Consider the following 23260-nt stretch of genomic DNA (forward strand, 5'->3'; position numbering starts at 1 on the left):
TTACGAAGAGGGAACTGTCACCAGGTCGCGTCTCGCTGTGGTATTCGAGTTATTTCTTTTCCTCAATTTTTTACGCTCTACTTCCCAGTATCAACATAAACCGAATACCCTGATTATGCCTGCCTAGATATTTTATTTATTTAGCTTATATATTTTTTCCCTTTATGTTTCTTTTCTTTTCTTTTCTCTCTCTCTCTCCTTTTTTTTTTTTTTTTTTTTTTGGCAGGAGCAAATCACTATTAATCTGTTTACGATTTACCCGAATAGGAGGACTGACATTTGTTTTCCTATTGCTGGCATTGGGAAATGTTCTGATGCCGGTATTTACCTAGATGTGTATATAGAGAGATATGAATATGGAGCAGCATTTTTTTTTTAAATATCCACTAAATTCTTTCTAATTCACAGTACAGAGAACAGGGGTTGAAGTAAGTACCGAAATCTCTTGTAACTTGTCCATTAAAATTGGTGCCGAGGGACTGTGGCTATCTCCCCTTTCGTTTATTCTCATGAGTACGAGAAGCTCCATTGAGGAAACGTAACGCTGACGAGGTGGCCCGCTCGATCGGAGTCACTTCAGGTCGGTTGACGAGGGCAAATATTTTGGATTTTAGGATATATGCGTCAGAGGAGCCATGGATGGATAGCGCTAAAATGAAAGGGTCTCTCCCTCCCCCAGAATAAAGTAAATTTAGATGAATGTAGATATGTATATATGGAATAAAAAATAGTAAGTTTTCCTTCAAAAGCTCCCAAGCTCAATGCAAACATGTTCCCAAGAAAGTAGTTGGGAACAAAGAATATGTGGAATATTAGAATCAAAAAGTTCACAAAGGTCGAAACGAACAATGTACATTTATGGGAAGCAGAAGTGGAGGAGGAGGAGGGAGGAAGAAGAAGGGTGGAAAAGCAAAAGTCACGTTATCATAGAATATTACCAAAAATCGGTATCCCAACGCAAAACAGCAACACATAAGCCATCACCCCTACCAAATCAAAGCCAAACATCGAAGGCCCTGTTACCAGTTGCACGGTCCTACGAGCAACATTTGACGAGCCAAGCTTCACAGCTGCGACCACAAAGGACGGCCCGCAACCAATGTTGATCTGCTGGGCGGCCGCAAGATAGGTTTTAGAGATGGGCTGGTTATCGTTCGTCGCAGCAAGAGAGAAGGTCTGCATTGTCGCCTGCAGACATTTATTGCAAGTTGGCCGGCTAGACCCTGGCAATGCCATATTAAGGGGCAAGAAGTAGACATACGAATTGGACGGGTTACTGGTATTGGTGATGGCGTCGGAGAAGCAGTAATTATCTGTGTCCGGGTTTTTGAGACATGTGGCATCATGAACTGTCCCGTATGAGCGGAGGCCGTTGTGTGCCTGGATGACGACGGGTTGCTCCAACTTGAGGTCCTTGCCACAGATGTCCTCAGAGACGAGTTTTCTGTCTAGCTCGCTCATGAGTGCGCTGCAGGAGTCGCGTGGCACGGAGCAAGCAGCATCGAGGAGACGGGCGAGGCGGACAACGGAACGCGAGGTGTGGAAGAAAGAGAGCGATGATTCGATCAGAAGGGAGAGAGGGAGACAGTTTTGGAAGGTGGAGTTGCCGAGGAAGCTGTGGAAGAAGCCTTCGCAAGCTGGGCCTGTGAAATTAGATCCCAGGTTACTGTCGAAGGGGCTTGGGAAGGGAGTATCGTCTGAGGACGTTAGAGTAGGGGATTGAGTCTTCTCGGTATTTGACCCTGTTTTTGTTGGCTTTGTGGTTTCTGTCTGCGAGGGAGAGGAAGTTGAAGTAGTCGTGGTCGCTTCCGGTGAAACTGATGCAGTTTTTGTATTTATCGGATGTTTAGAGGGGGAAGTTGAAGGTGATTCATTATCTTTGTCGTCCCCTTCATCCCCCTCAGTGTTTGCAGCGGAGTCTCGTTGGTGTTGCACAGGAGCCTCCCCGCCCGCCCGTGGAAGCAGGGATGGGGAATGTGGATCGACGACGATCTTCCTCAGATCACGTCCAAGGTTATTATTCGCGATCAACAAATAATGGATTCTACTAATAGCACTAGGCATAGCGATAGCGCCTGGAGCGCCTGGAGCGCCTGGAGCCATGGCAGATGCGAAGGGCAACCACAGGACGGCAAGCAGGATACAGGTCGTGAGTGACATTGAGAAAGAAAACGAAGAAGCAAGCACTGGTTCTGGCTTTGGACACCGCCAACTAGCCCCAGGTCTCCGCCGTCGCCGCGACAAAGACATAATTAATGTTAGAGAAAGCGTAAATATCAGAGCCGGAATGTAACGATTGTGGGGGAATGCTCTCAAGCTTGGACTGAGATGTCAACCACACATCTCAGAGAGGCACTCGTGGAACAAATAACGGGTGGAATGCTAAATGAATGTAGTCGTGGTCGAAATCTTAGAGGCAGAACAGAGCTTCAAATCAACGCGAGAGAGATTGATTGTATCAGTCCGCGGAAGGGAAACACACACAGACATCCGCGCTGTCTCCTGCTCTGGGCGGCCCTCAGACAAGGACCAGAAAGAGGGAATGAACGTGAGGCGGTCGGGGGTCTTGACTTGTCGGCCTGGCATAAATCGAAGAAGGAAAACGACCGCAAACGGGCGGCAATTTATTATTGCGGACAGCCAGCAGGGTGAGAAACGAAACAAAGAGAGGCCTCTGTCGATTGATAAAGAAGCGGCGGAGCGGTTTTTTGTCTGGCGGCGGTTAAACGTCAACGCCCAGCAAGAGCAATTAAACGGCGGGGGTCTGCGATGGTCTGGAACACAGTGGTGCTCAAGGCTGATGTTCAAGGTAAAGGATGGCGGAGAAACAATTCCAGAGAAAAGAGAGAATATTTTTCTTATGGGTCTGTAATCTCTGTATTATTTTATTTATCCAGGGTTGGAGATGATGGCAAGTCGACGGTGCAACTCAGCCTCAAACCGTCGAGCGAAGAAGAAACAGGGCGCGGGTTGAAGTGTTTATTTATCAACAATCATCGCCATGTCTTTTGACATTTAAAACTTCCCGGCCATTCACCTCACAAATATTACGGATATTGAGAGAGCCCTGTTATTAGCAATGTCCACATCGAACCAACAATCCGTATCACTGGGAGGGGGTTTGTTCTCCGCTGCCGAAATTTCGGAATCCTCTTATCGCTTGGGGTCTGGACAAACAGGGATCCCGACAGAAGACATATCGCGGTGTGAATGACAGATTACTCTGTGGCGCAACACAGACCAAAAGTCTACTAAAAGTAGGGGTTTTGGTTGGATTCAGGATATTTGACCTCCTATCGAAAGTATTATGATCGAACTTAGATGCGCTGATAATTCACAATCCTTCATGTTGGTGTTTTTGTATGACAGCGTATGCACGATGTCTCTCTGACAGCAGGGAAACATTGGCCAACATCAATAGCCTGGGCTCCGAGATCTATAATTAACACAATCCTTGGGTGCTTCTAGCGCTGTTAGTCGCTGGGTCACAATCAAATAGGCCTCGTAGTCATGGGGAGAGAAGGCCCTTGCCGAAGTATTTTTCTCCGCCAACGAATCCGATCCAACTCTCCAAATAGATTGACTCGGGTATTTTTGGGCTTCTCGAGTATGAAATGCCAAATCCCAACAGGTCTCAATCATCCTTGTGGAGATTTTGCCAAAGTTACCGTTCCTATTACTGTTATTATTAATATTTATCCAATATGGGTGCATACACATACACATACACCATGTGGCATCGCATGAACTTCATTCCATAATACTCCGGTGGGCATTGATACCTCCCCTTTTTGGCATCAATGCACCTTGACCTTGACCAACTGGTTACGCGCAAGGCGTGATTGTGGCTTGTTACGCGAAATGATCTTTGGCGCACTTAGGCCAATAGTGTCCGTATGAAGCCATGGGTCCAATAGGAATCCTCTTCGCCCAGGGTAAGCGAAGAAATGATCCAAGCAGGGTTTGGAATAACTTATCAGAAGGATTTTGCACAAGGTTTTCCTGCTGTATCCGCACACGATTATTCTCTTGAGGCTCGAGAACCGGTCGAGGGTTCGATAGGCTTCGGTCTTGATCACAGGATGGTTGCAAGGATTAGACCGTCGCTGGCTTTTCGACAGTGCAACCATTCCAGGGTTCAACATCGACATGATTCGTTATGAATTCAACCCTCTCAAGGTCAATTGCTCACAGTGCTCAGCGAAACTCCCTCTTGCCAACCTCGCCACGCTCGATTTTCCAGGTATCCATGCTGCTGATGGCTAATTACCAGGGACCCATTGCTTCTAACCAACCTCAGTAATCATGCCTACATCAAAAGACCCAACAGGCGTTGGATAATAATCCGCCCTGCAAACCTCAGCATATCATCACGTCCTTCATCCAAGCACAGACATGGGCAAGGAAAGGCTGTTCAGGGAAACCAAGAGTCAATGTCAGATACTCAACGAGGCAGGTCAGGATAAGGGAGGTTTGCTGGTAGGTGTGTTTGATATGGAGAAGGCCATCGGAGACTGGCTGTGGGACAATCTCCGAAACCTTCATGAGTATTGCTGCCTCCTCTTCCCACCAAAACGATAACCCAGGCAGGCCCTTGGATACTACCTACAGATCCATGGTTGTGTATCTACAGTGTAGAGAAGTTCACGGCCATGCTGCCAGCCAACCTGCCACAGGTCCACTCTGGATTCGCAATTATGAAGAGCGGGGTACCCTACGGAGTCTAAATATACAAATTAAGACTTTATTTTAGTTTCCCGAACCATTATGTGCTGGCATATTCCCTCCGCGGATGCATTTGCGTCCACGAGTGCCAAAAACGATAATAATTTGGATCATGGAAAAATTAGGTTACCCTCCAGGTGCAATCCCTTCGTTAGTTGGCCTGGCCAAGAATGGACCCTTCACCACCTTCCTGCGCTACACAAGAAAGAAGACATAGCCCTAGAGTAGTCCCAAGAATGAGATCGCATTCTATTAGGGTATTGATATTCACCCACTGACCAGATATAAACCGCGACGCTGGGAAAATAGCTTATTATCAGCCTGGCGATGCTGCTCGCACACAGATTTTTGGCATTTCTCTCCATCTCTTCCGTTACTCCGTTGATAAATGATACAGCCCGCTTAGACATAAAGAGGTGCAATTTCTATCAGGGTATAAATTCCAAACGTTGTCCCAATGCTAACCTGGTTCCCAGCACGACGAGGCATCCTCTCAGGGCCAAAGTCAAACAAACAATCCGTCTTCGGTCAATTCCGTGAGCGTTCTGTCAATCGCATAGATGGCGTAATCGAAATGTCGTTCAGAATATAGATCATCACCGGGGTATTCAATAATGTTGTACAGTACATAATTTCGCCTTGCGTGCACGTCGTCGAAATTCCCCTCAACCTAAATCCCCTTTTCATAGCCTGCACCAGGCGCGGGCCAGGGACAGAGCGGGAGAGTTATAAATTCAACCTTCTATCGAGTATTTTATTTCGAATTCATCCTTGCGAACCGTTGCTAACTCCGTTTTCTGGAAGGACACAATCCTGGTCCAGATGTAGTTGTAATTGTCGAATAGCGATTCCCACTCCTTCGACAACGGCTTTCCACTCCACTTCATGGATCCTCTGCTTGAGAACACTTATATCCTCATCGACTCCTTTGATAAAGGGGATCTCCTTGACAAGGATGGGGAGTCCCAGGTCCACCTCCGCTATGACATTGTGGATCATAACTCCAGTACGATCAATCTTTCCTTCCAGCCAAGCGGCATGGGCACGTTCTATGGCATTCTATAAATCATATTTCAGTATTAGCATATAATTTTCAAATGGCCGAAGCACATAGGCAGTACACTTTATTCATGTAGAGATGGGTTTCACACGTACCGCACCAGTAAACTCGCCAGGCAAGGCAGGATGCAAATTGATGACCTTGACCTTTGCATCCTTGATTGGGTCCAAGAATGAGGAGGAGAGAACATGCATAAACCCTAGACACACCACAAGCTCAGGAGAATCTTCCAAAATCAATCTTGCCAGTTCTTTATCATATTCCTCACGAGCTTGCTGAACCCCCGTCTCCGTTGCCGGATGCTGCTTTTTGTACTTTATGAGATTGTGATAGTGGGAGGGGATACTGGCATTTTTGGCTCTTTCGAGTCCGTAGGCATCCCTTCGGTTAGATATTACACGGACAATTTTTGCAGGGAGCTCTCCGGCGTGAATTGCATCAATGACAGCTTGGAAATTCGAACCGTTGCCTGATATAAGGACTGTGATAGGGGTTATGTGGTCCATTATAGCTTCGTGGAACCCCTACGGAATGTGGAATATATTTCATGAGAGGGGTCTAGGAAACCCCAAAAGGGAGGTAAAGTGTATCTGTTTGGTTAGCGGGGTTAAGTCTTGGAAAAAATAGAATCAGAGCTGACTAAGCATATGGAAGGGTGCCACTGGATCGGCATATCCTTGTCTGCGAGGGCCAGTCAACCCCAAGGATTGGGGGCTGATTTAGGGGCTTGATGCCTAAGGGTTGGCTGTGCAGTTAGGTGTCAAAATTTTGCCAGGAAGTCACCAGGAGATCAAATAGAAAACCACTGGTACGGAATATATTGTGTGTGCATTTATTGAGATATACGATGCTCAACTGCAGCAAAACGTGACACGGTCTGTAAAGTTCCATAGCTGTAGTTAAAGGTATTGACCACTTGTTATCCATGGTTACACCCAAAACCTGCCAACTCCCAAAATCCAAAGGAATATGTGTTTTATTCCCTTAAACCAATCCACCCTTGCCTCTTCCATCACATTTTCTCTTTCTTCAGACCGCTTTGCTAGACCCTCATAAAACGGTATTTCCCAGATGTCAGACGATTTGCTGGTACCCGAAACGCGGGTGTTGGCCATAGCAAGCCATGTATGCCATCCCTCCCAATGATTCAAGTTTTCTGCCTTGATGATAATGGCTGACTGTAACGTGCATGAAGGTGGCGCATGGGTATGTTTACTTTTGACCTTCATTGTGCTCCATCTATGCACTTCCCTCTGTGAAAACTACAATGAGCAATGAGCTTTTCTATATTTACTCCATTCGTAATTGTCCCTGTCCTATGCCTCCGGAATCCGAAGACATTGCTAGTTTTTATTTCATTGATGGCGATGAAATCATTACCAGTCAACTGTAGCCAAAAGGGTTGTTCGAGCAGAAAAAAAGACCTTGCGTGTGGAGCTTTGCTATGCTTTGACAAAGCATTATGTATTTTGATCTAATTCCAATTTCTGCCCATGCAGATTTGTCGGCAATACGATGGCGACATTCGTCATGCAGTCGTTGGGATGCGATGTCACGGCGATAAATACGGTCCAATTTAGTGAGTGTTCCTCTATACATGGCCCCCTACTTCGGGGAACCTGCTGTGCCGACATGGATATCGCTCCATCACCTCGTACTGACGGTCTTTACGTACAGGCAATCACACCGGTTACGGACAGTTCAAAGGCACGAAATCCACGGCACAGGAGATTGCTGCTCTGTACGCAGGGCTGAAACAGAGCTTCCTGACCGATTTCGATGTCCTACTGTCCGGGTATGCGCCCAGCGCCGCAGCTGTGGAGGCAGTTGGCGAAATCGGCCTTGATTTACGGCGCAGGTCCCGCACAAAGCCCGGGTCGTTCTTTTGGGGTGCGTTTCATCGAGTTATTCATTTCGTGCCTTCTTCTGTTGCATCTGCTGCTTTTTTGAAGGGGAAATGCTGAAGCGAACGACTTTTACCAGTTCTTGATCCGGTAATGGGCGACCAAGGACAGCTCTACGTGAATGAGGATGTGGTGCCCGCGTATAAGAAAATAATACCTCATGCCGATTTAATATTGCCAAACCAATTCGAGGCAGAGTAAGTTGGGGAAAATCCAATTTTCGAAACATCCATTTGTTGTCCCTTATAATTTCGTTTCTGCCTTTATTTCCCAGTCAATTCTAACCTACCCCAGACTCCTGTCTGGTATAAAAATAACATCTCCCTCTAACCTCGTGGACGCCATCACCTCCCTCCATCGTACCTACAACGTCCCACACATTATCATAACCTCCGTGCAGCTCCCGTCAATCACATCCTCAACCACCTCAGCAGTATCCAGCTCCACAGCAACAGAAAGCACTGACACACTGACCATAATCGGCTCTACCGCACGCTCTGACGGAAGCCCGCGCCTCTTCAAAGTGGAAGTCCCCCGTCTGGACTGCTTCTTCAGCGGCACGGGTGACATGTTTGCTGCACTTACTGTTGCACGATTACGTGAAGCCGTATTTGCGGCTGACGCGGACGCGGAGGCTGATGCGATAGCTTGCCGAAGCGCATACCCCTTTGGCCCCGCCACCACCACCACCACATCCCAAAAGAGTTTTCTCGAAGTGCCATCAGCCGGGCTCCGACCTAGATCTTCTACCACATGCTCCTTCTACTCGCTCCTCCGCAATGCCCCGTCCTGGCAATCTCCCGATTTCGTTCCTGCCAACGAGCTACCCCTCGCCCAATCCACTGTCAAAGCCCTCGCCAGCATGCACTGCATCCTGGAAAATACCATGGACGCGAGAATGGACGAGTTGGCACAGTATCCGCCAGATGATGACGAGGTGTCTTGTTTGCAGGATGCGATTGAGTTTGCGGGGCTGTCGGAGGCGGCGCGGCGTGAAGCCCGAGAGAAGAGGGCGCATCTAAGGAAGACGAAGGCGGCGGAGATACGGCTTGTGAGGAACGTAGAATTGCTGAAAAACCCCCAGGGGGTGGAATTTGTGGCGGAGGAGTTCAAAGTGTGACCATAGTAGGCCGGTAGGGGTTATGGCTGGCGGAGGAGTGACTGGATACGGATGTGTATTCATAAATATCTTAAGAGGTTCTGTTTTATTTCGTTTTATTTCGTTGTTTCGGTTTTGCTTCGGTTTTGCTTCGGCTTTGCTTCTTTCATTTTGGTGGGGTAGACAGGCACTGGAGTCGGTGATGGTATGTAATACAGTGATAAATTGCATGGATATACGTGGTTCATAAAGTCCTCATAATCCAAGTATCTCAAACAATTGTTTTCGTACGAAACTGAATTCCCGTTGCGGCGACCTTCACTATATGCACCCTTTGGGATGTCAGCTACATGGAATATATCCGTTTTATTTAGACGGATATGAAGGAAAGAAAATAATACTCCTCTTGAGGAGTTTTCCATCAGTATTTCACTTGCAACTAGCACAGGCAGCTTTTTCTCATCAAAGAATAACTCAAGCACTTTTCTGCCTCCTAGATGGGAAATATTAGACCCGAGTTCATGATCATTAAGATTCCAACATTCGTTCATTCCATCATTTGTCCCGAAAAAAAACGAGCAGGTCCCAAAATGTAGAAACTAACATATCATATTAAAAGAGGAGCTTAGCCCGGATGCAATCACATCCAGGTACGTAACATCCGCTTCTGATTTTCCCATTTATTCTTCTATATTTCCAGGTCTACATGCGCACCAACGAGGGGGAAATAGAACCTCATCAGTCATTTGTCACATAAATATCATCTTTAGATGGAAAACGCCTTTGGATCTTCACCCCAAAAAGAAACCAATGCACAATGTATGTTACCTATAGCTATCCCGTGCTTCCAAAGCCACCAGCACCACGGACACTCTCTTCCAGCTGCTCGACCTCGACTACTTCAGGCGTATAAATCTGAAAATTGAAGGATTAGCATCAGCCACGGCTCCACTCTACTTTTGGGAAAATTTGAGAATAACTCACCCGTTCAAGGACCAATTGCGCAATCCGATCGCCCTCGTTAACTGATTTTTGTTTTTGCTCAAATCAGATCATATCACGCAAAATAACAGCTATGAAAAAGAAAAAAAAAGGGGGGGGAAGAAACATACCTGTGAAATCCACGTCCGAAAAATTGAACAGTAGAACTTTAACTTCTCCCCTGTAATCCGCATCAATGACGCCGGCGCCCGTATCGATGAAATGTTTCGATGCGAGGCCGCTGCGAGGTGCTATCCGACCGTCTATATTCAAGCAGTAGAAACGTTAGCAAGGGAAGAAAAAAAAATCCCATTATCGCTTTTGGTATTTTCCACTGTATACATGCAATGCAGGACTAGAGAGAGAGAGAAGGGGGGGAGGGGGGCAACATACAAGTTCCGTCCGGGACTGCAATTGCCAGCCCGGTATCAACGAGGGCCTTGCCCTTAGCCGGGATCACAATCGCTTTCGCGCAGTAAAGATCATATCCCGCTGCAAAGGCTGAACCCCGAGTGGGGGCACGAGCTGTGGGAACTAGCTTCTTGATCAGGAGCGCGGTGGATTGGGAAAGGGAGGTGACGGCGGGGGTGGTGCTAGGAGTGGGAGTGGATTCTGATTGAGCAGGTGCAGCAACTGGCTCAGTCACGGGGGCCATGGTTGTCGTCTTTGGTCGTTTGGCTAGAGGGGAATTGGGCAGAGAAGGCGGCTGGTGGGTGGTTGCTGGGGGAGGCGGGGTCGCCTCTTTGGTCATGATATTGCTATCCAGACAGCTGAGGCTTTGGGGTTAAGTTGGTTTGCACCAATTGATGTTTGATTTTGGAATGGAACGGAGAGTGTGGGGGAGAGCAAAGGAGTAGAAGTGCTTATCGAATAATGTCGATGTTACAGATCTGTAATTCTGCTCATATTACGAAATACGCGCGCGTCTCTAGCTTGTTTTGGAGGTAACGAAGTTTTAGGCTCTCTTATTGCCAAGCGTGCACTTCACAATACGCAATATGGTCAATCAATGATGGATCAAGCAAGCTTGTATTTTTATCATGATCGAGGACCTACTAGAGAGCTGTTTCTCACAACATCGGCAATGTAATACAGGTGTTGGCTAGTCGTATACCTCTCTAATCGACACACAACAACAGCTGCAACTGTTAGAAGTCCATACTCTATATGGTTAAATCCTCTGGGGGATGCATGAGCTTGCCAGCCTTTGAAGTATGACATTATAAACATATACTTCTTAAAATCTATCCCCTTCTCAGACAATTATGTGAGTATTAGTATATTACATGAATAACCTATATTTAATCTTATTGATGATAGTTCTTAAAAATGATGACGGTGGCAGGTTGGTTGATTGTAACTATCCAGCGGGAGCCAGCTATATCAGCGTCGAAATTGCCAACACCCTCACTCTTTTTCCACCTGAGTGGTTTATCTGCCATGTGTTCTATTGATGGATATACTAATTACTCTGGTTTACAATTGCTTGGATATGAGACTCTGCTGCCCACCCGTATTCGGGAAATACTGCAAACAAGACATGTATCTGGTGTTTCCAGCGTGGTCTCCTGGCGTGCGACGAACTGCGCCCAGACAATCTTCTTGACTAACATATGTAAATACTCTATTGAGTATCATCCCCACAGATTGCTTTGTGATCTGGTCCTGGGATGGGGAACGATTGTGAGACTGTGAGATTCAAAGGAGGACCGTGCCAAGTCTGCAAATGAACCAAACCCAACAAGGCAACTCAGCATGGTCTTCCGGATCCTTGAGCCTCGGCTCACTGCCCAGATGCGACGACCATAAAGCTCTGGATCCCGGCCTTTTTTTATTGCCGGCCAACTGTCTTCGGGATGGAGCGCCGGTCGTGTTGTCTCCATTCTTATATAGGCTGACACCTCTCTGGAACTAGATGAACCTGTATGAGTTGATTGATGAGTGAAGGAGTCCCCGACGGCGGCGTTACTCACTGCTCGACCAACGATGGCCGGTGCTGTGCGGCAACCTATCGATCTGCCCTCCCTGGAGCGGTATCTCAAGCAACATGTCCCGGCTATAAAAACGCCATTAGACTTGAAACAGGTACGATAACCCCTCTATACGCTCTTGCGATTCTTTTACAGACAGTTACTCATACTCCTTTTGGTATCTTCTAGTTTGGATTTGGACAATCGAACCCAACATACCTGCTGACAGCGGCCGATGGTCAAAAACATGTTCTACGGAAGAAACCACCAGGAAAACTGCTTTCGAAAACAGCACACAGGGTAGAGCGAGAGTACCAGATCATTCACGCACTCGAGCAGACAGATGTACCCGTTCCCCGGACAGTTTGTCTCTGCGATGATAACGATGTTATCGGCACAGCTTTCTACATTATGGAATTTCTCGATGGCCGGTTGTTTACCGACCCCGCAATGCCTGGAGTCACCCCCCAGGATCGAACCGAATTGTACGACCGCCACTCAATATATACTACACATATACCATTAATTTTGATCTTATGCTAACATGAAAGCCACCCACATATAGATGGAAAGATGCAGCGCGCACTCTTGCTAAATTCCACCGCGTGGACCCGAAGTCACTCGGGATGGAAGACTTCGGACGAACCGCTGGGTTCTACGACCGTCAAATAAGCACTTTCTCGGTTATCTCTCAAACCCAAGCCAAGGCTGTCGACGTCGACACTGGGATTCCCGTCGGCAACATTCCGCATTTCAGCGACATGGTCCGCTTTTTTTCCAACAAAGCCACCCAGCCCAGCGACCGCGCCACTTTTGTCCACGGCGACTACAAGATCGACAACATGGTCTTCCACAAGACTGAGAACCGCGTCATCGGCGTCCTGGACTGGGAGATGGCCACGATCGGCCATCCCCTCTCCGACCTCGCGAACCTCACGAGCCCATACGTCCATATCGGCGGCTCACCGGATAATATGCCTCTCTCTCCTGACTCTGTCCCCGGCCTCCCGACACGCGATGTTGTGACGGGATGGTACAGCGAGGTTGCGGGCTGGGATCCTCGAGCAGAGATGGCGTGGGGTGATGCTTTCCATGGGTTCAGGGGCTCGGTGATCATGCAAGGCATCGCAGCCAGGTATGCGCTTAGACAGGCGAGTAGCGCCCGGGCAAGTGAATATGCAAAGCAAATGAAACCTTTTGCCTTGGTGACGTGGGATAGAGTAAAGAAGCTGCAGGAGGAGGCGGATCGCAAGGCGAGACTTTGAGAAGCCTTGCTGTGCCATTCAATCCTGGCCTACCGAAATTTCCCCGCCTCCCATCACCCAACCCTGTTAGAAGTGAAGTGTGAGGCTGAGAGTCTTTGCATTGCCTCCCTGTCTGTGTACGCCTTGATTATTCATATCTTTTTCCTTTTTTTTTTTTCTTTCTGGTGTGGCTTGCAATTGTCAGCCTCGCCATTTTGCCTTTGTAGAAGTCCCTTGCAGAGCAAATGTGAACTTTGGTAGACAATCTTTTGCTTTTCTTTTCAAGTTCATATATACCCTAGTGATGATGATTCGAAACCACTACACCGATAGTTTCAAATAATTTCATTCTTCCGCCACACACTCCCCTCTCAATAACATTCATCAGCAAAAATCACCGTACCTTAAGATCCAAGGTCAATCCTATGTTTCAGGAAATTTAGAAGATAAAAGCTGTGCATGCACTAAACTTATCAAAAAAAAGTGGCTCCTGGGCCGGATGTAATTACCAATCCCTAAAAGAAAGGGTAGTCGTGCCTTTTGAATATTTTTTGATAACATTCGCTCCGAGCCAATTGCACATTGTTCCCCCTCCTTGGGTTTTCAATAATAAGAGGGTAATTGACTTGTATCGCATCGTCCAACCCAGAACCCAGAGAGCTGAACAGCTGAGTTACGATTTTGCCACTCACTCCGCGAATTGGCAAAAATAGATCAACTCCCAGCAACGCCGTGAATGATCGGATGATATCAGTATCTATTTTTCCGGTCCAGTGTTTCGTCAGAAAGAAATGTTATCACGGATGCCACGAGGATAAATGATTTGAAATAGATGTTGTAGACAAGTATACACTGGAGAGCAACTGCTTTACTATGGGATGGGGAAGTGACAAGGGCGAATTTGAGCTCCAGCTGTATGGGAGAAGGCCAAAAAGGGCTGAATGCGCTCCCTTGTTGTCCATTCCCAACCCAGGCCTGGGATAGTTATTGGCTCGTGGCCGTATTTTGGTATTCCCACGTCCCGTAGATTCCCCTCACCCTTGCGCACATGGTCATGGATTCATGAGGAGTTTGTTGGTTTGATGATCGTAATCATGATTCGTGAGGATCATATGTAGTCTGACTCACTCTGGGATCCGTTCATTAAAGCCCGTCGCATCATCAGGTCTCGTCAGTACTTGGAGTTGCTGTACTGGTGAGCATACAACGGATGCTGTAGATCTACTGTGAATACCATGACTGATGAGGTGGCAGGCATTCGAATTCAACCGCGGAAATGACACCATTATGTCAATGTTTCCTCGAATCCATCTGCCCAATAAAAAGCCCATGATGCCGAAACGATACCAGGTCGTCTAGAAAATATATCTAGACTTTTCAATTGACAGTTGCGCTTTCTATGAAAAATTGGGAACGTTTGAGCTTCAAGAATCAAGTGCAACCTCAAAGCTGCATGAATTTTTCAACTTTCGTTGTTGGAAATTCGCGACTTGCAAAATCCCAAATAGTATCCCAACAACGTCGGCGCCAAAACAGTCAAAAAAATCCGAATGGGGGCTGGGCTGGATTCGAACGCGCAATTATGCGACCTTTGATGTGTTTGCCAATTTGCTTTTTGGCTCTCGTATCAATTTCTCTCTTTGTCTGCGATAATTGAATTGTCTTCATCGCACAGTATTTTTGATCGCTTGGCGAATGCTAGTTCATGTTTATGCCAACAACAAACTATCCTGAGGAGAGAAGTAGTTAGCGAAAAACGCATTTTAAACTAAGGATTAAGCTGTTGAATTTGGCATTTTCCTGTCGAAATAAAATGCACCTGGGAACTCATCAATCAAGAGGTGAGAATTTCATTGGCTGAGTTTTACCGGCTATCAATGTGGCCAATTCAGATTTGCTTTTTTTTTTTCAAAAGCGGATGAGTTTGGGAACCGAACATGAGAGACAGGTTGAAGAGAAGAGAAAAATCAAACAATAAACACAGATCTATATACAATGTCATATTATTGTTCCAGAACACTTTGGAAAGAGGAAAAGCCATGTTGTTCCCAGCCATGTAGTGGTCGCTGGTTCGTAAGTGTACCATGCGCATCTGTAGGCCCTGGATGAAAATACAGCTTTGTTTGAATATTTTTAATTATACCCAACAAAGCCGACATGATTGCTGAAGGATTGCATTTTTCTTTTCTTTTTTCTTTTCTTTCCTCTTGTTCAGAGCCAAATCGCTAGGCCTTCAGGCCACAGAAGGAATCCTTCAGATCCAGATCCCTGTAGCGGAATTCCCGCAGGGTTAGCGTATGTGCAATAATGGTTTTATTATTATTATGGAGCCTTAGGCCCATAGATAGCCCTACAGGCTTTGCCAGCTCTATTGTGCGAAGTCAGGTCACCGTTTGTCAATCGCTCTTAGTGATCATGAGGTGGGAGCTTGACCTGGGATGACTCGCAGAAACCATCGGATTAAGGATCGGCCTAGAATTTTTTTTTTTTTTTTTTAAAAAAAAAAAAAAAAAAAGAGGGGGTTTGGCTTGTGTGTTTAAACTTTTGCGGCGAATCCATCAGTTTCTGGATAATGACGGGAAGCAGCATTGGAAAGCGGGGGTTGGCGCAGATGTTCGCGAAGGCTGGATTTTACAGTGCCTCCCAAGAGGTGGTTGAGATGATCACTTCAGAGAACAAGGTGACCGGGAACACGAGGTCAATGGGGAAACGCTTTGAGATATTGTTGGGAGAGACGGAGTTGACTTGTTCTGTCTGATCCTTGTTATTATTGTTGGCGGGGCCAGCAAGGAGCCACAGCGAGGAAACCCCCGCCAGGCTGGCACAGCAGTTGCATTTGCAGCTGGCCACGCTGCCGAATTAACCTGGGCAGCTGGGAGTGGATCCGGAGGCGGAAAGCTGTTCCGATGGGTCCTTAAGCCTCTATCGCTTTTGTTGATGCTTTGCGGTCGAGAAACACATGGATAATATTATTGTCTCGTACTCGAAGGTATCATCACCATGACCATCGCGGACAATTTGGCGCCCACATGTTTTCGTTCATATTTCCTTGGGCCCTTGTGGTTGACCACTAGAGAGGTAGACATGAACATCGGCCACCACGACACTTGGGGGCCAAAGAAGCATTTGGTGAACAAAAGCGACTCGGTTCGGCACGTACGCTGTAGGCTGTTTGGTAGAGCGATTCCTACAGATTTCTAGCTTAGAAGTTAGAGAAAGAAGGCCTGGAGAACGAAGTAAATATTGACGAACTGTTGAACGTCAGTCGCTGCATAACGGGAATGACAGCCCCCTTTTATACATTGAAGCTTTTTCTTTTCTTTTTCTTCTGCCCTCTTGAATCAGTCACTATCCCTGATCATGACTCTCAACTTAAAATAAAGCGGGTGCTGTCAGCCGACAGGTGAGGCTCTGCATTAGAGTGCGCCCGCTAGCGACAACGAAGTTCTTGCGGCGCCCTCGACCGCGGAGGAACAGTATACGAACACCCACACACTCAACAACAGCGCCCCGAGTTCCCTTCGCATTACACGTCTTCGTCTATCCCTTGGGAACTCAATCTCCTTCCTGTCTTCCTGTCTTCCCGGTTGCCCCGATCCTCTCCACCTCCCGTTCCATCTCTTTCCTCGCCAACCCTCCTAGCCCTACATAGGCGTCTATCTTATCTGTCTCCACGTCTGAACTGTCTACTCCCTTCGCAGCCACCCCACAGATCCTGCACAAGCTCCGTGAACGCACTATTCGGCCGGAGAAGGAAAGCCTCGTCGCATCGTCATGCGAGTCTGTGAACCGCTTAGCTGATGCGTTGCTTCTTGACGCTTGACTTTCCGCCTCTGTCTTGATCCCGAGATCGACTCATTTTATCTCAGTCTCCGTATCTTCGTCGCCCCGAAATAGCACGTTTCGACAAAGGTACGATCTCCCGTGCCTTTCACGTTTTGGCCTTTAGCTTCTTGAATCTTCCTGTTCTGTCCTTTTTTTACGTCAGCTGTGTCCGCATCATCTTGAAAGTTCTCGGATCAACTTTCCTTGGATCATACCATTCATTCCTCCAATCGTTCTTCGAAATCCCACCACGACCTACGCCTTTCCGGCCATATTTATTTGTTCTGGATGGGTCCTCCCTTGTTTCTCATATATCGTCGGCGTATGCCGCCGTGATCCGCTGTTGCATTTTCCCTAACATGCCGTTCGTTTGCATCCTATACGGTGTAATGGCTCCTCTTATACTATTCACAACTCGCACTGACGTTTGCCTGAGACACAGTTCTGAATAACAGGTTATATACCGCCATCGCTCCTTAATTTATCGAAACAAAGCAGTTAGCCAGGCTCTAAACCGATTGAGGAATCACCTCAATAATACTAATCTCTAAGTGCCTAAATTTGTCGACGGGGTCCGAAAACTTTTGACGGAAAGGGACTTCGAGAATTATCATTTCCGATATATAGCAAGGATATATTATATAGAGACAACGTGTAAAATTTTCAAATGTGTCTAGGAAGGCCACCTCCACGATGATGATGCCCGACGTTTACGATTCTGATGATGCCTGCAATACTTCCCCTCGCCTCGAACCCACAAAAATCGACTGCAGACCCCGCGCGACTCCCCCGCCTTTCTTACAACAGCCGGACTCGCCGGGCAAGGCAAGTCCCGGGGGACGTGATCGTAAGGATCCTCGCCGGCGTCGCAAGGGAACCCAATCAGCACATGGCGAACTACTATTACTCAGCACCTTAGCAAACCCGCAACTTGCCTACGAGCTTGGACAGAAATCTTTGCCAACAGATTCAACTTCCGAATCCAGCAGCCCCGATGACTACCGCGCTGTGGATGAGAGGGGAAGGGCTCAGGATATATCAATGCCAGATATTATTACGTCTAGCGCACGACAGACGGCCCAACATGCCTTGGATTTAATTATTGCAGACGACACACCAGCAGAGCCCCAAAGATCAGGCGCCAAGATAGAAAGGACGTTTGGCGAGGAACTGCGGGCACCATCGCGGCCGCCAAATTTCCTAGAGCCCCAGGCGCCTCCCCAACATCTACAGTGTCCCATGGTTGCGTCTCCCATGGATAAGGATATCGCGAAATGCCCTTTCGTCAAAAAGCTACCGATATCGATACCGGAATCGCACCCACGTTTGCGCGTCAACGAATCATTGGCAACCTCTCCTACGCTAAGAAAATATACGATATCCACGTCAGACTACGCTGCGGGGGAAACACTTCCCGCGTTACAGTCTCGACCTGAGCCTACCTCCGCAAAGCCTCCTGAAAACAGTCAGAATCTCCCATCAATAGAAGATGCATTGAATGGTCATCTTGGCCCAATAAATAGCGTTCCGCATTTATATTCGCCTGGCGCAGTGCCAGCCCCCTCGCAGCCACGAAACATACAAGAACATCCGCCTCGTCGTCCTTCCGAACAGTACATTCCCCCTCCTCTCACAACACCATCATCGTCGTTTCTCTCCCCAGAAAGCTCAAGAGACATGTCTGCTAGTCTATCACCAGTGGCTTGCCAGCCTCAGCACTCATATTGGCAACAGACAATGGACAAGGGAATGTCCTACTCACATTCTCCAGGAGACCACGGCTCACAATTTACCAGCAGCCCGAGCACTGGCTACCCAACACCAGTAGAGCTTGGGAAAAGCGGTTCCTACGACTCTCCCCCAATTCACCCAAGCGGACATACGTCATCCAATGGACCACTTAATTCATCCGGCTTCAAGTGCAATTATCCAGATTGCAAAGCTGAGCCGTTTCAAACGCAATACCTTCTCAAGTACGTATATTTCTAGACCTAACATAAAGCCGGAAGCAAAATGGGACACGGGCGGTGAGAAGCAAATCTTGCTAACATTTAAACCCCAGCTCCCACGCCAATGTACACTCACAAAACCGACCATACTACTGCCCGGTAAAAAGCTGTCCGCGTGGTGAAGGTGGCAAGGGCTTCAAGCGCAAGAACGAAATGAAGCGCCATGGCCTTGTGCATGACTCGCCGGGTTATGTATGCCCATTCTGCCCAGATCAGCAGCACACCTATCCGCGCCCGGATAATCTACAGAGGTAAGCTTAACGCGCCTCCCCGCCATTTTTAACCTTCTGAGACCGAAATGAGCAAAGAAAAGAAAGATATTATGCTTACTCGATATTACAGACATGTCCGGGTACACCATGTAGATAAGGACCGTGAAGACCCTGAACTAAGACAAGTCCTTGCTCAACGACCAGAAGGCGGTATGCGGGGCAGACGACGACGCAACGGAGCTCAGTAACATTCTCAGTCACTCTTGCTCATGTTTTGCTCATCTATTCTTTTTACGATTCTTTAACCATTTCTGTGACGAATCTCCTACTACCCCCTCGGACTACTGCCCTCAAAGTCTTGTCCTACTTTCCTTTCCCCCTTGATTTGTCTCTTGTCATCACAAAAAATCTCCCAGCCATCCAGCATGTTTTATGTTTGATTTTCTCCCTTCGCTTTAAGTTGCTTTTCCTAAGTCCGCTAGCTAGCATGCATTGCATTTTCTCATTTTCCCTACTGGCAAATTTCATATGCACACAAGAATTCATTTATCCTTTATGTGTTTTTCGTTTTTCTTTTTATTTTCCTTTCGTGTTAATATTTTTACATATTTTTTATATTCCTTTCTATATTCACATTCGCTGTCCAAAATTACTTTTTACACATAGGCGGGAGATGGAAAGAGGGGCGCAAATGGGCACCTTGTTATCTGTCTTTTAATTACCCTTCATTTCGTTTTGCTATCATCTCAAATTTTTTCTACTTTGCTCGTGGTACATATTTTATATGTGTTTATATACTTATCCTCGGCTTTTCTCTTTTTTACCTGTATACGCGGGTGTTCTACTTTTGCTCGTTTTCAGATTTTATATTCTTCCCTTTTAGTGCTTGTGGTGTTTTCTACCTCCAGCGATTTAACATGCCCCCGGAAGACCAGAGCATATGATGACTTGACGCAACACATTTGTTTGAGCTTTGATTTTGCCATGACTTGATTCCCCCTCATACTCATTCTTTTGTTCACACGTCCTTCGTTTTGTTGTGTTAGGTTGTCTTTCTTTGCCCTGTTCCACACGTATATGCCACTTTTTCCTGCTGAATTCTTGACTCTGTTCTTTATTATATATGTTACATGTTATATATTTATTTTATTTTCTAGCCTATATTCTCTTCATTATATACCTATTAACTATCTATTGCGGTTGCTTTAAACTCACTCTATTCAAGCTGTTTTTCTTCCTTTTTCTTTTTCTTTTTCTTTTTTTTGGTTAATTTGGTGGTGTGGGTTTCCTGCAGATTTCTTGTGCCATTCAAGTCACCTTCAACTCTTTATGGCGGGAGAGGGGATGACGATGGCAGTGACAGGGAAGAAAATATCAAGTATGTATGTCCCATCTGTATAGACCTCCAGACTATTATATATAATGTCGTTAGAATTTCTATCACTCCACAACTTCCTCCTCCCACCTCCACCAAAAAAAAAAAAAAAAAACCACCCCAAGGAAAATCCGAGATAAAAAAATCCGAGATAAAAAACGAAGAATATGCGGTAGAATTTACGCGATAAATTTCGAGGAACATCTAAAGAAGAGCGCGATATAATGCCACGGTGGAAGAAAGTGAATCCCGCTTGGACGAGTCCACGCGAGATACTCGCTGGCGTAAAGGTATCCCTGGACTGGAATTCTTCACGAAGCTCACGGTAGAGCAACCCTGGGCGTCGACCTGCCGCCACCACGACTGGCCCGATCACCCAGCAAAGGTGCAGACGCACCCTCCACACCCTCGTCTCCATCTCCCACAGCCCCATTTCCAACCCTAACTCCTGCGCCGCTGGCGTTAGACCCCACCCATTTCCCGCGATAAATGATATAATGTTGCAGGATGAATATGATATCGAAGAATACAGAAACATTGCCCAGAAGCAGCTTGATGGGGTTACCCGTAATGCCGCTCCAGTCGTCCTCGAAGGCGGAGTCGATGAGTAACTGTAGGACGGACAGTATGCCACCGGTGAAGTCGAGTAGGATAGCCGAGATGCTCCAGCCGACGGTTGACTTGCGCTTGTAGTTCACCCATGCTTGCGGGATGTATTTTATGATTGTTATGACGAGCTTTACGTAGGAGAGTGCGTAGGTCTGTTTTTGAGTTGAGTTAAGTTTTGATTTGATTTTTTTTCAAATCAGTTAATTGTTTGCTTCCTGGGGGTTACACAATCCCAATATGACAAATGATAGGGATTGAGATATGATATCGAAGGGAAAAAATGAAATGGACAAACACAAAGAAAGTAGGAGAACATACCACGTCAATCCACGCCCAATCTTGGGGGTCAAGGCTAGCCCCCGTCCCCCGCGCCGCAACAACAACCGCCAACAGCGTAACAACAAAAATACAACCCCAAAACACCCCGGCGATAGGCCTGCTTATCCGCTGGAACCTAGATACCTTAAACCCCCAAATACTCGGCCAGAACTGGCTCAACACCAGCGAGCTGAGGAGGACGGCATGTATAGCGAAAGCGACGTCGTTGAAACGCACGGTGGGCTCTGGGGAGATGGGGTGACGGGCCGCGTACTGCTCGCGGATTAGAGGGGAGTAGAGGAAGGCCAAGGTGTATATCATGTAGCAGATAAAGCCTAGGGTGTTTGTGGCTGGAAAGTCGATGGCAAGGCCGTGGGTGGAGCGTCGGCGGTAGTTTAGGATTGGTTGCGGGTAGAAGGAGGCGGACCAGCAGAAGGCGCTTATAGATAGAATTAGTTAGGATATGGTTTTAATCTTCTGGTTGGGTTTTAAAGGAGGAGGTGGTGGTGTTGTTTCATGTGGGAGTGAAGCTGGCTGGGAGGGAGGGTTTTTGGGAGAAGTACTAGATCCAACCAAGGAGGCTGGAGTGAGTGAGATGGGGCATCATATCAGCATTACTCTTCTTCTTTCCACACTCACTTCCCCGTGGGAATGGGTCTGATACGGAGGACATAGCTACCGTGATAATGCCTTGATGAAGACTTCGCCTTGAGGAGTCATGGCGTCTGATTTGTGGTTCTTGAGCTAGGGTCGACAGAGTTTATTCAGTGATAAACGACCGCTGCATGGCGGAAACGAAAATATGTGTAAAGGTAGATTTCATCGGGAAGCAGAAGGTGGCCACATGGTGAAGTGAGTAAATCTTGAGCAAGTTCCACGGAATGGCGATGTCTTGTCACGCCGTCGGAGCTGATAATTAGCTGATATTGTGATAGTTAGCTGTACGGTGTAGCTATCTCGTTGTTTGCACGGTTTGCACCAACTCTCCACAGGCAAGAAGGTTTGTCGAGGGGCTGCATGATCTGCAGTAGACGTTATTCCGGACTAGGCTAACGGAGTAAAAGGAAAGGGGAATATGTGTTCAGTTCAATCTAAAGATAATGGACAAAGGGGAGCGTGTGATCAGTTTCCATACAGAGATAATACACCCATTGTGTTGTATATGAAAGCAGTAATGTGCTGTTTGCACAGGAGACGGAGCGAGGAATTAATTGCTGGCAGTTGGGATACTCAGGCCTGCAGCCAATGACGCAATGCGGGGCGTCCTGCTGACTCATCGACCCGTTACCGTAACTTAACTTAATTACCGTGATTACCGTGATTACCATACCGTTGTCCCGGTTATTAGCTGGCAACGCTAATCCCGAAACAGCAATCCGTTTTGGTTCTCCAACAGCGACAAGGAACTTGCACGATCAAATGGCCAGATACTGGGCCATCGCCTTGCTGCTGTGGATCACAACAACTTCTCCCATACGTAGCCTGGCTCCGTTGCTCTCCCCCTGGGACTCGACAAAGTATCTCTCTTTTTTTGACAACCCTTCTCTACTTGTACTTGAACTCTTTTTGTGGGATTGGGCATTTCTCTCATTTGGAGTTCCCCATATCTGCCTGAACCTCTCGCTGGGCCGATCTTGGATTAACCTGTATCCTCTCCAAAAGGCAAGGAAATCGCCTCTTGCAGCTGCCCGGGAGTTATTCAGCATTACTCGCGACTTCTTGCCCAGCCTACGAAGATACGTCGTCCATATCTCTAGGCTAGCTTATGGTGTGCTCTTCAGTGTGAGAGATCTTGTACAGGTCTCCTCTGCCGGCTCTGCCGGCTCTGCCGGTGTTGGAACGCCCAAAGGCAAGCAAAAGGGCTGAGGAGAGCCGCTCCAAGGGAGGGAGGAGGGGACGGCAATCGCAAGGCTAATAAATAACCATATC

General features: G+C 47.2%; 11 protein-coding genes across 11 annotated transcripts; 6 read left to right on the forward strand and 5 right to left on the reverse strand.

Annotated features, from left to right (window-relative positions):
• Nucleotides 1-924: 924 nt before the first annotated feature.
• HCBG_00664 (uncharacterized protein) lies at nucleotides 925-2103 on the reverse strand (the record flags this gene model as incomplete). Its single annotated transcript, XM_045427714.1, has 1 exon — nucleotides 925-2103. One exon carries the CDS (start codon nucleotides 2101-2103, stop codon nucleotides 925-927), a length of 1179 nt encoding a protein of 392 aa, XP_045291689.1.
• Nucleotides 2104-2386: 283 nt separating this feature from the next.
• On the forward strand, nucleotides 2387-2872 carry HCBG_00665 (uncharacterized protein; the record flags this gene model as incomplete). Its single annotated transcript, XM_045427715.1, has 1 exon — nucleotides 2387-2872. The coding sequence occupies one exon, from the start codon at nucleotides 2387-2389 to the stop codon at nucleotides 2870-2872; it is 486 nt and encodes a 161-aa protein (XP_045291690.1).
• Nucleotides 2873-3797: 925 nt separating this feature from the next.
• Nucleotides 3798-4130, reverse strand: HCBG_00666 (uncharacterized protein; the record flags this gene model as incomplete). Its single annotated transcript, XM_045427716.1, has 1 exon — nucleotides 3798-4130. One exon carries the CDS (start codon nucleotides 4128-4130, stop codon nucleotides 3798-3800), a length of 333 nt encoding a protein of 110 aa, XP_045291691.1.
• Nucleotides 4131-5490: 1360 nt separating this feature from the next.
• Nucleotides 5491-6291, reverse strand: HCBG_00667 (phosphoribosylglycinamide formyltransferase; the record flags this gene model as incomplete). Its single annotated transcript, XM_045427717.1, has 2 exons — nucleotides 5491-5784; nucleotides 5881-6291. 2 exons carry the CDS (start codon nucleotides 6289-6291, stop codon nucleotides 5491-5493), a joined length of 705 nt encoding a protein of 234 aa, XP_045291692.1.
• Nucleotides 6292-6570: 279 nt separating this feature from the next.
• On the forward strand, nucleotides 6571-8809 carry HCBG_00668 (pyridoxine kinase; the record flags this gene model as incomplete). The annotated part of the gene is made up of 6 exons (XM_045427718.1): nucleotides 6571-6910; nucleotides 6981-6991; nucleotides 7285-7364; nucleotides 7463-7675; nucleotides 7769-7886; nucleotides 7984-8809. 4 exons carry the CDS (start codon nucleotides 7301-7303, stop codon nucleotides 8807-8809), a joined length of 1221 nt encoding a protein of 406 aa, XP_045291693.1.
• Nucleotides 8810-9622: 813 nt separating this feature from the next.
• HCBG_00669 (dUTPase) lies at nucleotides 9623-10520 on the reverse strand (the record flags this gene model as incomplete). Its single annotated transcript, XM_045427719.1, has 4 exons — nucleotides 9623-9703; nucleotides 9773-9813; nucleotides 9901-10032; nucleotides 10163-10520. 4 exons carry the CDS (start codon nucleotides 10518-10520, stop codon nucleotides 9623-9625), a joined length of 612 nt encoding a protein of 203 aa, XP_045291694.1.
• A 1074-nt stretch (nucleotides 10521-11594) lies between these two features.
• Nucleotides 11595-13004, forward strand: HCBG_00670 (phosphotransferase enzyme family protein; the record flags this gene model as incomplete). Its single annotated transcript, XM_045427720.1, has 3 exons — nucleotides 11595-11854; nucleotides 11929-12224; nucleotides 12305-13004. 3 exons carry the CDS (start codon nucleotides 11756-11758, stop codon nucleotides 13002-13004), a joined length of 1095 nt encoding a protein of 364 aa, XP_045291695.1.
• A 2551-nt stretch (nucleotides 13005-15555) lies between these two features.
• Nucleotides 15556-15950, forward strand: HCBG_00671 (uncharacterized protein; the record flags this gene model as incomplete). Its single annotated transcript, XM_045427721.1, has 2 exons — nucleotides 15556-15680; nucleotides 15770-15950. The coding sequence occupies 2 exons, from the start codon at nucleotides 15556-15558 to the stop codon at nucleotides 15948-15950; spliced, it is 306 nt and encodes a 101-aa protein (XP_045291696.1).
• Nucleotides 15951-16588: 638 nt separating this feature from the next.
• Nucleotides 16589-19277, forward strand: HCBG_00672 (C2H2 zinc finger domain-containing protein; the record flags this gene model as incomplete). The annotated part of the gene is made up of 4 exons (XM_045427722.1): nucleotides 16589-17194; nucleotides 17245-18781; nucleotides 18925-19068; nucleotides 19160-19277. The coding sequence occupies 3 exons, from the start codon at nucleotides 17508-17510 to the stop codon at nucleotides 19275-19277; spliced, it is 1536 nt and encodes a 511-aa protein (XP_045291697.1).
• A 1447-nt stretch (nucleotides 19278-20724) lies between these two features.
• HCBG_00673 (cystinosin) lies at nucleotides 20725-22051 on the reverse strand (the record flags this gene model as incomplete). The annotated part of the gene is made up of 3 exons (XM_045427723.1): nucleotides 20725-21165; nucleotides 21332-21770; nucleotides 22011-22051. 3 exons carry the CDS (start codon nucleotides 22049-22051, stop codon nucleotides 20725-20727), a joined length of 921 nt encoding a protein of 306 aa, XP_045291698.1.
• A 699-nt stretch (nucleotides 22052-22750) lies between these two features.
• Nucleotides 22751-23197, forward strand: HCBG_00674 (uncharacterized protein; the record flags this gene model as incomplete). The annotated part of the gene is made up of 1 exon (XM_045427724.1): nucleotides 22751-23197. One exon carries the CDS (start codon nucleotides 22751-22753, stop codon nucleotides 23195-23197), a length of 447 nt encoding a protein of 148 aa, XP_045291699.1.
• Nucleotides 23198-23260: the final 63 nt, after the last annotated feature.

The sequence above is a fragment of the Histoplasma capsulatum genome, assembly GCF_000150115.1.
Source record: "Histoplasma capsulatum G186AR genomic scaffold supercont2.1, whole genome shotgun sequence".
NCBI classification, from domain to species: Eukaryota; Fungi; Ascomycota; class Eurotiomycetes; order Onygenales; family Ajellomycetaceae; genus Histoplasma; species Histoplasma capsulatum.